The sequence below is a fragment of the Dermochelys coriacea genome, chromosome 4 (assembly GCF_009764565.3).
Source record: "Dermochelys coriacea isolate rDerCor1 chromosome 4, rDerCor1.pri.v4, whole genome shotgun sequence".
In the NCBI taxonomy this organism is placed as follows: Eukaryota; Metazoa; Chordata; order Testudines; family Dermochelyidae; genus Dermochelys; species Dermochelys coriacea.
In genome coordinates, this window is record NC_050071.1 from 139,689,098 (window position 1) to 139,705,561 (window position 16,464).

Below are 16,464 nucleotides of genomic sequence, written 5' to 3' on the forward strand. Positions count from 1 at the left end.
AGCAAGTTTTTAAACTACACCAGACCCTCGCTAGGACGCAGGATTTGGGATCCATGTGCGGTACCACGTTAACGCGGGGATCGCGTTAAAATGAATTGCAATTAAAGTAATTAAATTTGGGATCCATGGCTGCGACCGCGTTATATGTGAATTCGCGCTATATAGATGCGCGTTCTAGCAAGGGTCCGGTGTATTTATCATTTTAAAAGGTCAACATAAAAATCATTTACAGTAAGGCCATGAATACAATTACTCTCCCCGCAAAAGGAGAAAAAAATAAATCTCTAATGTTTGCCCTATCAAACTGTTGTTATACCAATTACTGAGTAAAGCTGTATATTTTGACAGTACATATATTCTGTTTGGATAATCGATACATTGTAAATCTCAGGTTGGAAGGAGAGAATTCTTAGTAATTTCTAAACCATTAGTTTTTTCCAGTATTAGATCTTCTGTTAGAGATTGAGAAAGGAGCTTAGAAAGCAAAACATACCAAGTCTCCTAATTCTCTAGAAAAATATATTTTTTGGCCCCTCATAACTCACAATTTGCTGGATATAAAATTACAAATTATGGTCCAATTTTGCTGAAGTCTTCCATTACAAACTTGAACCATGTGTGCTAGTCTTATGAATGATGTCAGAAAAAGTTACATCCTGTAACAATTGAGTAGATAACTTAAAAAAAAAATCAATTTCAGAATAACCATTTGCTAGAGCATTAAATGCAGCTAGTAGAGTCATAACTGTTTTTCTTCTCACCACACCTTCTTGTCTAGGTATGGCACAGGAAGAAGGTAAATAAATGACTCTTTGTGGAAGGGTAGTGGCAGATCAAATCTCTTACCCCACAGTTCCTCAAATAACTTTCCTAAAGAAATAATAGGGTTATTTCTCACTGCACCATCTTGTAAGTCGATTTGCGCACCTGTTGGAGGATGTGGATTTATTTTCCAATGGCTTCAACCTGTGATGCAACATAGCATTACCTTATATTAAAGACTTTGTCAACAGTCTGGAGCTCTTTAGATTTTCTTCCCGAACAAAATACTGACTTTTCTCTATTAATTGCATAGAGATTTCCAGTTTCTCAGTCTTATGAAACATGTCAACTAATTGTAGATCAATTAACAAAGTTCAGTGTCTTCTTCTTCTGATGCTGAAGAAGCCAAACTATGAGAGAGGTTCTACCTAGACTGGCAGGGATAAGAAGTGTGCAGTCTTTTGGACATTAGCCTCCATGGCATTCCCTTTTACTTGGCCCAACATATAGCACTTTAATTTAGCTAACTTTTTCTGTTTTTGTTCCTTTGGCTAATTAGTGGGTTCTCTGTGTCTTGTGTGATTTCTTCATAGTGCCTAAAGAAAGAAATTACATGAGAAACCAAAGTAAATAAGCCGCACTCAGAAATGTAGTTTATTATCCAATAAGTTCTTGGAATGTATTGGAGGCAATATTTTATTTCAGAAGATAGAGACAGCTATGAGAGGAGAGGCTGTTGTAGGTTTGATTTTGACAATTAGGGAGGAACTGGTAGAGAATTTGAAAGTGGAAGTCAGCTTGGGTGAAAGTGATCATGAAATGATAGAGTTCATGATTCTAAGGAATGGTAGGAGGGAGAACAGCAAAATAAAGACAATGGATTTCAAGTAGGCAGACTTTAGCAAACTCAGGGAGTTCATAGGTAAGCTCCCATGAGAAGCAAGTCTAAGGGGAAAAACAATTGAAGACAGTCGGCAGTTTTTCAAAGAGATATTATTCAGGGCACAAGAAGAAACTATTGCACTGTGTAGGAAAGATAGGAAGTATGGCAAGAGACTACCCTGACTTAACCAGGAGATCGTCAATGATCTAAAAATCAAAAAAGTCCTACGAAAAGTGGAAACTAGGTCAAATTACAAAGGATGAATGTAAACAAATAACACAAGTATATAGAGAAAAAATTAGAAAGGCCAAGGCACAAAATGAGATCAAACTAGCTAGAGACATAAAGGGTAACAAGAAAACGTTCTACAAATACATTAGAAGCAAGGGGAAGACCAAGGACAGGGTAGGCCCGTTACTCAATGAGGGGGGGAAAAAAACAGTAGAAAATGTGGAAATGGCAAAGGTGCTTAACAACTTTTTTGTTTCGGTTTTCACCAAGAAGATTGGTGCTGATTGGATGTCTAATGTAGTGAATGCCAGTGAAAATGAGGAAGCATCAGAAGAGGCTCAAATAGGGAAAGAACAAGTTAAAAATTACTTGGACAAATTAGATGTCTTCAAGTCACCAGGGCCTGATGAAATGCATCCTAGAATACTCAAGGAGCTGAGGAGATATCTGAGCCATTAGCGATTTATCTTTGAGAAGTCATGGAAGATGGGAGAGATTCTAGAAGACTAGAAAAGAGCAAACATAGTGCCCATCTATAAAAAGGGAAATAAGGACAACCCAGGGAATTACAGACCAGTCAGCTTAACTTCTGTACCCGGAAAGATAATGGAGCAAAATAATTAAGCAAGCAATTTACAAACACCTAGAAGATAATAAGGTGAAAAGTTAGCATGTTTTTGTCAAAAACAAATAGTGTCAAACCAACCTGATAGCTTTTTTTGACAGGGTAACAAGCCTTGTGGATAGTGGGGAAGCGGTAGACACGGTATATCTTGATTTTAATAAAACTTTTGATACTGTCCAGCATGACCTTCTCATAAATAAACTAGGGAAATGCAATCTAGATGGAGCTACTATAAGGCGAGTGCAAAACTGGTTGGAAAACCATTCCCAGAGAGTAGTTATCTGTGGTTCAGTCATGCTGGAAGGGCATAATGAGTGGGGTCCCACAGGGATCAGTTCTGAGTCCGGTTCTGGTCAATATCTTCATCAATGATTTAGATAATGGCATGGAGAGTACACTTGTAAAGTTTGCCGACAATACCAATCTGGGAGGGGTAGCAAGTGCTTTGGAGGATAGGATTAAAATTCAAAACGATCTGGAGAAATGGTCTGAAGTAAATAGGATGAAATTCAATAAGGATAAATGCAAAGTACTGCACTTAGGAAGGAACAATCAGTTGCACATATACAAAATGGGAAATGACTGCCTAGGAAGGAGTACAGCGGAAAAGGATCTGGAGGTCATAGTGGGCCACAAGCTAAATATGAGTAAAAAGTATAACGCTGTTGCAAAAAAAGCGAACGTCATTCTGGGATGTATTAGCAGGAGTGTTGTAAGCAAGACACAAGAAGTAATTCTTCCACTCTACTCCGTGCTGATTAGGCCTCAGGTGGAGTATTGTGTCCAGTTCTGGGTGCCACATTTCAGGAAAGATGTGGACAAATTGGAGAAAATCCAGAGAAGAGAAGCAAAAATGATTAAAGGTCTAGAAAACATCACATATGAGGGAAGATTGAAAAAAATGTGTTTGTTTAGTCTGGAGAAGAGAAGAGTGAGAGGGGACATGCTAACAGTTTTCCAGTACATATAATGTTCTTACAAGGAGGAGGGAGAAGAATTGTTCTTATCCTCTGAGGATAGGACAAGAAGCAATGGGGTTAAATTGCAGCAAGGGAGGTTTAGGTTGGACATTCGGAAAACTTTCAGGGTGGTTAAACACTGGAATAAATTGCCTAGGGAGGTTGTGGAATCTCCATCATTGGAGATTTTTTAAAAGCGGGTTAGACAAACGCCTGTCGGGATAGTCTAGATACTTAGTCCTGCCTTGAGTGCAGGGGACTGGACTAGATGACCTCTCGAGGTTTCTTCAAGTTCTGTGATTCTATGTTATGCTAAAAGAAAAGAATGGAATAATCACACAGTAGTTTTAAAAAAAAATCATGACTCAAAACTATTATGCCAGGCTACCCTCAAATCACATAATTGCAAAATAATAATTATATGTGTATACATATCTTAAAGTCCTTGCTCCACATTATGTTCATTCAGGGCAAAATTGAGCATGTTCACATATAAACAGGTAAAAAGTAGGTTCATTTTTTGGTGATTAATTCCAGTAATTAAAACAGACAAACAAACAACCCACAAACTGTTACCCATAGTTCTCCCAAAGTCCTTGAAGTGAGTCCCTCAAAGTGAGGCCAGCAGGAGTAGCTAGCTCTCCAGCAGTACAGCTTACTCCCCATCTGCATGGATGGGTGCGAAGGTTGGGGAAGAACCACTGCATACCATCTCCTCCTCTTTGGGGGCTTCATGGGAAAGTAGGGATAAGAGCAGTTCCTTAACTCCCTGAAGCACAGGGAATGCTATTGTGCCCAGTCCTTATGCAGGTTGCATGATGGCGTAGGGAAGGCTTATTGCACTCCTGCCCACCAGAGACCCGTGTAAGGGCCAGACTGTATCTGGCTCTAAGATAGTTTCAAATGGATACAGTGTTCACTTTATCGTGAAATGTTGTATTGTGTGTTGTGCCTTGTGCTTTTAAACAGCTATCACATTCCACTGTAGAAGGTGGTTGCATTGTGGTGAGGGATGAAATGGTTTCTGTGTAGCTATTGAAGTACTGTACTTTGGAATCTTTCAGGAAGAAATGTGCTATTTAAATGTCAGTTATTAATTATGCTAGAGGAACTTTTCTGAAGTGAGCTTTCCTTAATCCTAGCTTGTGATCATTGGTCAGTACTTCCTCGACCTGATCTCCATCATGATGTGGACAGATTTGGACATTCTGCTGTGCTGAGTAACAGGTCAGAAGACAAAAAAAAGTCTTGCTTTATATCTGCATACTGTGTAGTTAAATGAGCCCATATGCAAACATATATGCATCTGTTTATAAGGTCACTGAGAACTTCCAACTGGAAACCAAATTCAAGTTCTGTGACCTTACTTCCTGTCATAGCTTCAACTTGCATCTCTGCTGAAGATTTCCAACCTATAACCTTTCTTATTTTTAGCTGCCCTGACTCATTCTCTTCTCTGACTAGACCAGACACTATTGCCATCTCATCTCTAGAACTTAATCAGTCCAAAATTGAGTTTTTCCTCTTCCTTCCAAATACTTCTCTTTCTCTTCCCTTCTCCATCTCCATCTCCATTGTCATCTCTGTTTTTGATTAGTTTTAATAGTTCCAAAAATAGACTGTTTCTTCACTGCTCCTACTTATAAGACCTCAGTTCACATCTTGGTTACCTTTTTTTGCTTGCTTGTAGCCTTCCTCCGGTCTGGCCTCATCTCTCTTTTGCACCCACGAAACATATGCTGTTTAGGCACAAATACAGTTGGGGTCCATGCCATTTTCCTGGCTGAGTTTGGTATAATAAAATCCATGTTTTAAGGAATATGTGATTTGCTAAGTCTCTGGTTTTGGTTCCAGTGTCATCTCTCTCTGAGGATGCCTCTCTTAAACACATGAAAGGAGGGAGATTATTTAAGTCACAAATGGGAGCTAGGCTTGTAATTCCCAATAACTTTCAAGGGAATTGAGCTTCTAGCTGCCCTTCATGCCTTTGAAAATCTCACACAAAATAGATAGCAGCTTGACTGTATACTAAATACCTTCAATGCAATGACTTTTGTGAATTGCATTTAAGCACATACTTAAGTTTTTTTCTTAATTGGGACCAAAAATAACTGTAGGATGAAAGGAAAGAACTTTTGCCAACCAAATTTCTATTCAGTTCTATTAGTTTTCACATTCTGCATTAACTAGTCCAGTGGTTCTCAAACTGTGGGTTGGGACCCCAAAGTGGGTTGTGACCCCATTTTAATTGGGTTGCCAGGGCCTGCATTAGACTTGCTGGGAGCCAGGGCTGAAGCTAAAGCCTGAGCTCCACCCCTGTCCTTGGGCTGTGGCTCCCTCTTCCCCCACCCAAGGTGGCAGGGCCTGGTCTCTGCCCCCCTCCAGGATCACTTCGTAACTTTGTTGTCAGAAGGGGGTCGCGGTGCAATGAAGTTTGAGACCCCCTGAACTAGTCATTATTAAAACAAAATTGTGTGTGCAGGTGTGTAAAAATAGCAGTAACGCATATGGTGTTATTGTGCCTAAAACATGGATGTGATCCTTGCCCTCATGAGCTTGGAAAAATCAATTCCCTAGCTAAATAGTGTTCTATTTTATCAGTTGACAAAATGACTCTTTGACTGTTCATGTGCAAAGGGCTACAGCATAATTTTGATCTTTGTGATGGCATTGTCTCACCCAAGACATTTTCCTTCATAACGTCTCAATATCAAACGAATTCAACACCCCAACCTCAGCACCAGTGCCACCCACAATATATTCTCCTATACCTCTTTGACTTGTTTTAGCGCCATCTCCCCATTGATGTTGCCATGCTAGTAATAGAAGCAAGGCATATGGCGTACACTCTGAATGTTGTGCACTCACATTTAATCGCGACCCCTCCAGCTACATCATTTGGTGCACAATAGTTGGGGCTTCAGTTATTTCCCCCCTTCTATATGGATGTTCGTCCACCATGATTCTTGGTGTGGTTTTATTTACTGGTATTTGATTAAGAAGCATGAAATACCTACCATGTCCCCAAAAGTATATTCCTGTATTGATTTTCCTGAAACAGCTTAATTTCACCATTATGGAAGAATTTACCGTAACATCATACATCTACACTTCGAGAGCTGCTGACTCATTCCATCCCACATGGACATTAGCCACTTCTTTTTCATAAATCACATCCAGAGTAGTTGCATTAAATCCCAAATTCCAAAAAGTGCAATTCAGGATGCTTATATTTGGGTTATTTTCATTATAACTAAATTTAAAGGTCAACCAGCACTCCCCTGTTATAATATAAAAATACCTCCATTGCTTCTCCAAGTCCTCTGGTTTTAAATATTCTCATGTAAATCCTTATTATTTTCCCACCATATTTCAAATTTCACCTCAAAAGGTTCCCACTCCCATCGGTCTTTGTTTGGTCGTATTTTCTCCATTATGTCACATGGATAGTTGAATGTATTAGCTCCTTTAAATCTATATCTCCATTTTAGAGGTGCTCTCATGTGCATATCCTTGTGCTCCTAAAGTTCTCCTGATACTCACAAAATATAAAAACAAGAAGTCATATCCCCCACCTTTCAGGGTGCCAAAATTTCTGTTTTTTCCTGAATCATTGCTGACACGGTTAGAACTTTTACTTTAAAATCAGTTTTCATTCCCTGCAAACTTTTTTTCTTCTGGTTCCACCTCTTATGTGTTGAGGTCATGGTCGTTATTCCAAAAGAATAATGTCCAGTGCCTCAGAATATACTACCTCAACCGCTTTTGTTAAGCCTTTGCTAACCCCTTCTGTTTTTGCTCGAGCTCTGATAGTCTTCTTCCTAAAATGTAATTCACACAGCACAATCTTTCCACCAGACAAATAATGCAAAGCAAAACGAGCGTAAGCAGCAAGCCCATTGCAAAAGTCATAGCACAGTATCCACACTTCCAATTCAGGATCTGTTCGGGATATCTCCGATGCAGTTGGACATTCCTCTTCTATTAAGCTTTGGTCCGTAACTTTAATTGTGATGTGTGTACCCATTTCCCCCTTTTTCCCTTATTAATTTGCACTACATTGAGGGAAATTTTTATTCATAATTGAAAAAGCTCCAACCCATTTTGATTCCAAGACATGATCTTTTGATGTCAGCCTCAGATACATCACCTTATCCCCTATGTTCACAAATTCGTATCTTGAGTGGTCTGTGTGAGTCCACATGTTCTCTTGCTTTCTAAATTGCACCTGTTAATCTAAATTCCATTTTCTTAAGTTCAGTCGGTAACTCTTTAACGCATTGGGTAAGCAATACTTCCTCTACTTCCCCTTCTCCTGGCTATAGTAGAGGGCTCCACAGCCTCATAGGCCTTCCAAAGAGAATTTAGTACGGCTAGTTCCCTGTACCTACCCGATGACTACTTCAAATTGCCACAAACACCAATGGTAATTTCTCATCCCAATCTTTACCTGTTTCCTGTACCATCTTTCGTAGAGCCTGCTTAATTGTTGGATTCATTCTCTCTACTGATCCTGATGATTGAGGATGGTAAGGAATGTGTAACTGCTGCTTTATTCCTAAAGCTTTTAGTAAGCTTTTCACTACTTGCCCCACAAAATGCTGTCTATTATCCAAATCAATTACTCTGAGTTCCATATCTGCTAAAAACAATTTCCCATAATTTCTTAGTGGTTGTCTCTGCAGTATAATTCCAGGTAGGAATCGCCTCCACCCATCCGGAAAAAGAATCTACCACCACCAGCAAATACTGATTTCCTCTGAAAGTGTTAGGCAACTTGTCAATATAGTCCATTTATATCCTACTCCGTGGCCATACAATTCTCTGATGTAACAATGGCCCTGCACTAGGTGTTTTATTGCTGTCTGCCACTCATTTTGTACAATTTTTAACAAATCCTTCTACATCTTCCCGTACTCGAGGCCAAATTTCAGTTTGTTTCACCTTAAAAAGCATGTTCTCTATTCCTTGATGTGCCATGGCGTGGCAGACGTTAATAATTTCATCCCTTTGCAGTTTTTTTCAGGTACCCATCTTACCTCTCCTGTCTTTGTTCACTGCATACAATGAACCTATTTCCACCCTCCATTCTCTGTTCCCAGTAGCAGCAGGCTGGGAATAGATAATGTTCTCCTGGAATTTGGTATATCACTTAAATTCCCATCTTGAGTGGACCAGGCTTTCTAGGCAGATCATACCATGCGTTGACTTTTGCTGCTATATGTGTTAATCTGTCTTGTACAAATTTCCATCAAAATAATGGTAATGACAAGACAAACTAGACAAATCACACGGCATAATTTTCGTTGTGACAGTAGACCCATGGTGTTCTAAGTTGTTCTGCTGGCACCAGCTTGCCTGTAGTGTCTGAAAAACAAAAAAAAAAATTTCCTTCCCCGTTGTGGGGACAGATTATTGCTTAAAATCACTCTCTTATGAATCTCCTTGCTGATTGCAAGAAAAACAGAGAAATTACCTCTATACTTTCCTATGATTTGTTCTATAGACAGGTGGGATTTCAATGGCTTCTATCCTTAAAGAAAAGGGTGAATTATCCCACTGTTTGTTTATGAAATTCATGAGGTGGAGTACCTCAGTTTTCCTTTTTGTACTGCAGACCAGGTTTGTAATGGCATCTCTGCTGTGCCAAGCTTTAAGTTTATTCACAGGTAATAGCTGAGAGTATTACTATGAGATCTTTGAACATGAGATTTATTTTTAATTATCATTTTTAGCATGCTGAAAATCTCCCTCCCTCCCTCCCCCCCCCAAAAAAAAAATTACACACATTATACATTGTTACAAGGATACTCACTAGCATTTATGTCAAGGTTTAACATTGTGACAGTCTGAATACTTAGAGCCACTTCAAGGCTGGGTGTTTCTGACATTGCTTCTTTTGTACATTTCACCTCTGCTCTTGCTTCAGAGATACACTGTCTGTCTCTTTGTGCCCCTCCTGCAGTACTCAACTGCTATTTATTACCAAAATAAAAAGGATCCAGAGTCTCTCTCCATTTTCCCAGTTGTGGCTACCCCTGCCATGGCCACATTCTTTGGTCCTCATTTTAAAAGATATTAAACTTTATAACCACATGGAAGTACCCAAAGGGTTAAATGCTAAATACCAAAGCCAGATCATACTAGCTGGCCATCTCTGGCAAAAGGGTCTGTCAATGTTGCAACTTTGGATGTGAGATTCAAATGTCGTTTTAATGGCATTACTATTTTATTTACAAACTAAACAAACCCAATTTATCTTAAACCTACAAACAGAATTTTACAAACAAGGAGTGTTGGTTTAGGTCCTTAAAACCTTACTTAATTACACACAAATATTTATACACACATATTCTTTTTTTTTTTTTTGCCTAATATCCCTTGCACTGCTCTAATTATTTTTTTCATAATACTATACCCAGATTACATTCCCATTTTGTATAATTGAAGGCAGTCAAGTTAAGTTCCAATACCCCTCCTCTTCCCCCCCCCCCCTTGCAAAAAGGGCCCATTTCCCCTCAGAATACTTGTAAAGACTTCTGGGGATAACACATTGTGGAGCAGTAGCCACTCTACCTGACCCCCTTGTATAATTTGTTTAACTACCACGGTTCCACCCAATGTGGCACTACTGCATTGCACATGTATTTATATTTACATTACTGGGTTTTATTATTAAACCAAGAATTCCCTTTTTATAACACCACAATTGTTACTTTTTAATGTTCTCACAGATCCTAAGTGTTTAATTCCCTACAAAGTCTATAGTATTAATTTTAGCAAAAGCTACTTGCAACTCTTCTCTTATTACTTCTGCATTCAATTCTTTAAGGTGCAATACAGCTGCCTTACCCTGTGGCTTTTCTGTTGTTGTTGCTTTTGTTTGCACCTCTGTTGAATTGCAGAAGTGCTATTCTCTGTTGCAGTTAATTGTTTCTGAGCAACTTCAGGGGTTAACCCATTCGCTCTCCTTTTTTCATCTCAAAACTTTTTTTTTTTCCTTTTTTCACTCTAACCAAGTGGCAGCTCCTGTCTCTTAAGATGTCTATTAACTTGGCTTCTGACTCCAAACCCTGTTGTGCCAAGTTATTTTTAACCGCCCCAAACTTTAATTTACAATCCTCCAGTAGCCTTTACTAGAGTAGCACCAAACGTAAAAAAAAATTACTGGCAGTCTCTCATAATGCTGCCTTTACTCGAAACCAGAGGTCTCAAACTCAAATGACCACGAGGGCCACATGAGGACTAGTACATTGGCCTGAGGGACGCACCACTGACCAACCCCTCCCTGCCCCGGTCCCGCCCCACTCCACCCCTTCTGTGAGGCCACGCCCCTACCCCACTTCGTCCCTCCCGTTCCCTGCCCCCATTCCAACCCCTTCCCTGAAATCTCCACCCCAACTCTGCCCCTCCCTGTCCCCAGAGGGTGCAGGAGGGGTGCGGGGTGCATCAGCGGGCAGGGGGTCAGGGTGCAGGGTGGGGCAGGGGGTCAGGGTGCAGGGTATGGCAGGTGGCTCAAGGCAGGGGGTTGGTGTGCAGGAGGGGTGTGGGGTGCGGCAGGGGGCTCAGGGCAGGGGGTTCGGCTGCAGGAGGACTTCAGGGGGCAGGTCTGGCCCAGCATGCACGGGGGGGCAGGTCTGGCCCAGCATGCACGGGGGGGCAGGTCTGGCCCAGCATGCACGGGGGGGCAGGGCAGGCTGCCTGCCTGCCTGCCCTGCCCCTGCGCCGCTCCGGGAAGTGGCCGGGATCTGGGAGAGGGGGGAGCACAGGGGTCTGTGTGTTGCCCTGGCTGCTCCTCCAGGTACCTCTCCCGAAGCTTCCGTTGGCTGGGAACGGGGAACCGCGGCCAACGGGAGCTTCGGGAGAGGTACCTGGAGGAGCAGCCAGGGCAACACACAGACCCCTGTGCCCCATCCTCCCAGGTCCCGGCCGCTTCCCGGAGCGGCGCGGGGGCAGGCAAGGAGGGAGCCTGTCCTGCCCCCGGTGCGCGCCGGGATGGAGCTGCTCTAGGTAAATGCTGGGCCGACGGGAATGCCGCAAGGAGCTGGCAGGCGGTGTGTTTGAGACCCCTGCTTTAAACTTTGTACAAGCGGACTTAAGTGTCTCATTTCTTTTACCCTCTCCCCTGGTTCCTGTCACACCAACAGAAAGCAGAAGACCAAAAATCCAAAATGCAGGCACTGTAATGTTTATTGGGGTTAATTCCAAGCAAACATATTCATAGCTCACATGCTGGCAGAGTCTGTTCCCCAGTATTCCGTTCCCAGCTCTCAGAGTAGCAGCCGTGTTAGTCTGTATTCGCAAAAAGAAAAGGAGTACTTGTGGCACCTTGGAGACTAACAAATTTATTTGAGCATAAGCTTTCGTGAGCTACTGCTCACTTCATCTGATGCATCGGATGAAGTAAGCTGTAGCTCACGAAAGCTTATGCTCAAATAAATTTGTTAGTCTCTAAGGTGCCACAAGTACTCCTTTTCTTTTTGTTCCCAGCTCTGATGCCACAGAGCCTTGCCTGTCTCCCCATTCCATCATTCTCTTTTCCAGTTCTCTAGTTTCTTTTCCCAGCTGTTACAAATGAGTCTGCATTACTTGTGCTTGCCTTACTTCCTTCTCTAAACTTTCCTGGCAGATTTTAAAACTTTCTTGCGGGGTCTGTAGCCCTGCACATGCCTCCCCCTTGTATTCAATTACCTTTTTCGTAGCCCGCCACACAACCATATCACAGCTCCCCTGCTTCTTGCTGGCATTAGGCTTGTATAGCTGTACATACTTCTCAAACATGTTTTCTAATGTATCAATTATCACATCAGGTTCCACTGTATCCTCCATCCAAGGGCAGGTCCCAAATGCAGTAATCTCCGTCTCTAACATAGAAGGGGCTTAACTTTAATCCGTTAGCATGCCTCCTCTACCCCTTTACTCTTTTTAAACATCTCAAAAACCTCACACGGTATCTCCCCGCACGCTCTCACTCACTTATACTTAATATGGCATGTTCCCAAAACTTGACGCAGTATCTCCCCATGCATACTTCTAATCCCACAAATAAGGAGTCACCTGTGAGACCCTGTCTCACAATCCGGCACTCCTTATATCTCTCCCCTCCACCCCCTCGCAATTCTCCACCAAATGTTAGGCTCTGATAGAGGCCTTCCTACGGGATGGGGTAGCAGGCAGATGCTGGACAGTGTTGGTATATAATGCTCTAAATATTTTTTTGGTTTATAATATAAACCCCACTCACTCCACATTCACACTCCTTTCATACTACACCAGAGTCTGAAGATCTGAAGCAAATCCCAATGGCTAGTCGAAATTCAGTCCGATCACAAGGCGTGGGCAGTCGCACATTACACGCCTCTTCTTTTTCAGGGATCTGGGTCTGTGTCTGACTCCAATTTCAGCTATAGCAAACAACTTTTTTTATAGACCAGACTGTTGCGTCATTAGCTCTTTGTCTGTTTAATAAATCTTTCATCCATAATTTCAGGACAGCAATTCTGGGCAGGCCGCCATAATCCAAGACATTCCATTTCCTCTTATGGACATGACAAAGTTTGTTTTGCATGACAATTCTTGACTGCTCATAACCTTAAATCCTTGCTTCAAGTGCCAGCACACAACTCACGTATGCATACAACATTTATACTAGGCCTGTATGACCTATACCGTATTGCAACATATACATCACAACAATCCCTGACTGAGGAGTGATCTGATGCAGTTTATGGCTCAAAAGTCATGGATTCAGATTTATTGAACTAATGGAAATCTGAGACATCATTCTGTTTAATATGTTCCTTAACCAACATCTATTTATTTAGTTGGATTTACAAGAAAAGGGCTCCTATCCCTTTTCTAGGTGCCCTGCACAGTTATCAAGAGCTGTATAACTGAAATGCAGCTATATATGGTCTACAAATATAGGTACAAATATATGAACATAACATTTACTTCAATTTTCTTATTTATGTTTAGCACTATGTATATATTTGGAGGTTTCAACAGTCTCCTCCTGAGTGATATCCTGAGGTATACACCAGAAAGCTGTGAAGCTTATGACAATGAGACATCTTGCTTAAGAGCAGGTCCTGGAGTCAGGTGTGTGTGGAACACCACTTTTTCTCTGTGTGTCCCATGGGAAAGAGCAACAGTAGAGCAACAACAAAAAGTTTTTGAAGAATGTCCTTCGAGACCAGGTATGTATGCATTACACTTGTGTAACCTAGACACATAGCAACAAGTATATTTGTGTTAAAAAGATGCACTACCACCAAAACAAGACACTCCACCACTCATGCTTCTCCATCAGAGGAGAGGATAAAAGAACAAACATCATGTGACCGATGTACAGTCACATAGCTTAATGCACTACTGGAAGGTACTCGGATACTATGGTGATGAATGTGGAATAAAAGCGTATATAGAATAGACTTCTGCTTTTTTTCTTTCCATACTGTTTCAAATCTTCTCTGTTCCTCCTCACATTTTTGTACATTACATTGTTCACTAAATAGCCAATGTCAGGGACTGTGGGCCAGGATTCTATATGATATGAACTTCAGATATAATCATGAACAAGTCAAGTGCGCCTACACTATTGGGTATGCCAAATCTTTTCATTACCACAGTTATAAACTTCAGGTTATTTCTTGAAAATATTCAACATTCCAAGAGTTAGCAAAAAGATAAACGAGTAAAAATCCAGGAGTTGGCTGGTTTTGTGGTCCCAAAAATAATTTGAATGTGTTTAGTATTTGTTTCTTCTAGCAGTAAACGACAACAGCGTGTGCGTTAGCAATCTATTGCTACATACCTTGTGTAGAAGGTGCACCTGTAGACTTGTAATAAATAGCCTTGTGTGTCTTACTGTGAGAGCATGACTTTAATTTTGTGTTAATAAAAACTGGACAGTTTACAAATTAAATGCTACAGTAAAGTGATAGAAATGGCTTGAGGGCCGCAGACTGCTGCTGAAATGATTGCTTGGCGATTTTGGAGTGGACAGTTAAAACTCTCAATTTTTCTCCTTTAAACATCCACCCAACTCAGACTGTTGCTATTTTCTTTGCTCCATTATTAAATTTCCCAATAGGAGCCAGGCTTGGACCATTGTTCCATAGAAAGTGACTGAGATTTGTCATTCTGAGAGCCACCAACTCTGTTGACAAGCACCATTGGGAAAGATGGAACAGGGCCATGCTGCACTCCTTTGTGCTCACCAAGAGAGGAGGTGACATCAGATGATTGTTGCTATCGCTTTTTCAACAAGAGTGAGAAGGGGGCTCATAGAGTTACTAATCTTTGAGCAATTTCTTGGAACTACATTTAATTCTGGACTCCGTTTTTATTAAATTTTCTAACAGCTATCAAGTCTGCAGTAGTTTATGCCAGTACTCTGCCAGCTCCCAGAGTTGATTTTTTTCAGAAACGTCCTTCTGTAGTATATTGCATCCTTTAATTGTGCGTAAACAATTGATATAAAAGGACAGTAATTTGGGATCTTTACTGTATAAACAAAGTACTGCATAAGCAGAGAAGATAAACGAGGAAGATGATGAACTGGAAGATTTAAACTTCATATGAAACTCCCAATTGAGAGTCAGGATTTCAGAAAAATGTGTCTGCATTTGCACACTTAAATTAGATGTCCATTTGTCATTTGTACATATATCTATTGGGCTTACATGGGCAATCTCAACATTTGTGTGTATTTCTGCATTTAATTGCACGTGCACTTTCCTGAAAGCAACTTAAAATTATTCACAGAAGAAATTAATGGAATTTCTTTCAACTTAGTTAAATTAAAGTAAAAACCAGAAGTCCAGTTTAATTGATAGATGTTGTGGGTTATGGGAAATCTGTTGGCACAGCCATTGGTTATATCACGTCTGTAAACAGCTTCTTAGAACTCTGTCAGGAAATGTTTGTTTTGGGTCATGCAGGTTTTTTTCTTTAATTGTTGTAGACCATGAAAAATGTAATCAGATTACAGACTGCTATAGCTGTACAGCGAATACGAATAACTGTCAATGGTGCACTGACCAGTGTATCTTAAAGCATAACAACTGCACAGATGATCAGGTAAAGGTGTTTAAATATCACTCTAAAAATGTTAATCTCACTATGAAGTTTCAAATGTCAGGAAAACTAATGTGTGTCACAATGACCTCATGTATGTGTTTCTGCTGTGTAAGTAACTGTAATTACAAACATCTGAATTTCTTGAGGTTCAGTGGCTTTTTGTGGGAATGAGGATTATATTATACTTCAGCTACTTAAGTAGTGAGTATCCTAAAGAGAGAATGGGAAGGGGCAAGGAAAGGTGAGGGTATCAGTAATAACATCAAGAATGAGGGGGTAGCCGTGTTAGTCTGGATCTGTAAAAGCGGCAAAGAATCCTGTGGCACCTTATAGACTAACAGACTTATTGGAGCATAAGCTTTCGTGGGTGAATACCCACTTCATCGACATCTTTGCCAGTAATAACTTCATACTATTTATTTGGTAAGGCATGTGCACATCTTGATGATTCCATTCATAAGGTCAAAAACCCCTTGATTCTCTCCTCAATCTTTTAAGCAAGATGGCACAACTGGTTTAAGAGGGACTTGAGCATGGTGAGGGAGGTGGCTTAGCATGCAGGTTTTGGGAAGGAATTCTGAACATGATACATCTTCTGAAAATATTGGTCCTTCGGTAGACCTAATTTGTTGCCCCTTCTACAGAATTATAGTTGTGGTCCTTGTGAGTGTGAATAGACATGTAAGAAAAAAACGTAAACATCCCATGTGTTTTAGGTACCCCTTACTGAATATGACAAATGCCCCAAGGATAACCCCGCATATTATTGTAACAAAAAGACAAGTTGTAAAAGCTGTGCCATGGATCAGAACTGTCAGTGGGAGCCCAGAAATCAAGAGTGCATAGCTTTACCTGGTACGTATATATTGTATTTAAAAACAAATGCAAAATCCCTAAATCCAAAAACATTCTTTATTTTC

General features: G+C 40.8%; 1 protein-coding gene across 1 annotated transcript in view; it reads left to right on the plus strand.

Moving 5' to 3' along the window:
* ATRN (attractin) overlaps nt 1–16,464 on the plus strand; it is a 262,010-nt gene that overhangs the window by 98,234 nt on the left and 147,312 nt on the right. Inside the window, 4 exon segments of the mRNA XM_038398370.2 lie at nt 4,603–4,687; nt 13,439–13,659; nt 15,429–15,544; nt 16,261–16,399. Coding sequence (XP_038254298.2) covers nt 4,603–4,687; nt 13,439–13,659; nt 15,429–15,544; nt 16,261–16,399 — 561 coding nt within the window.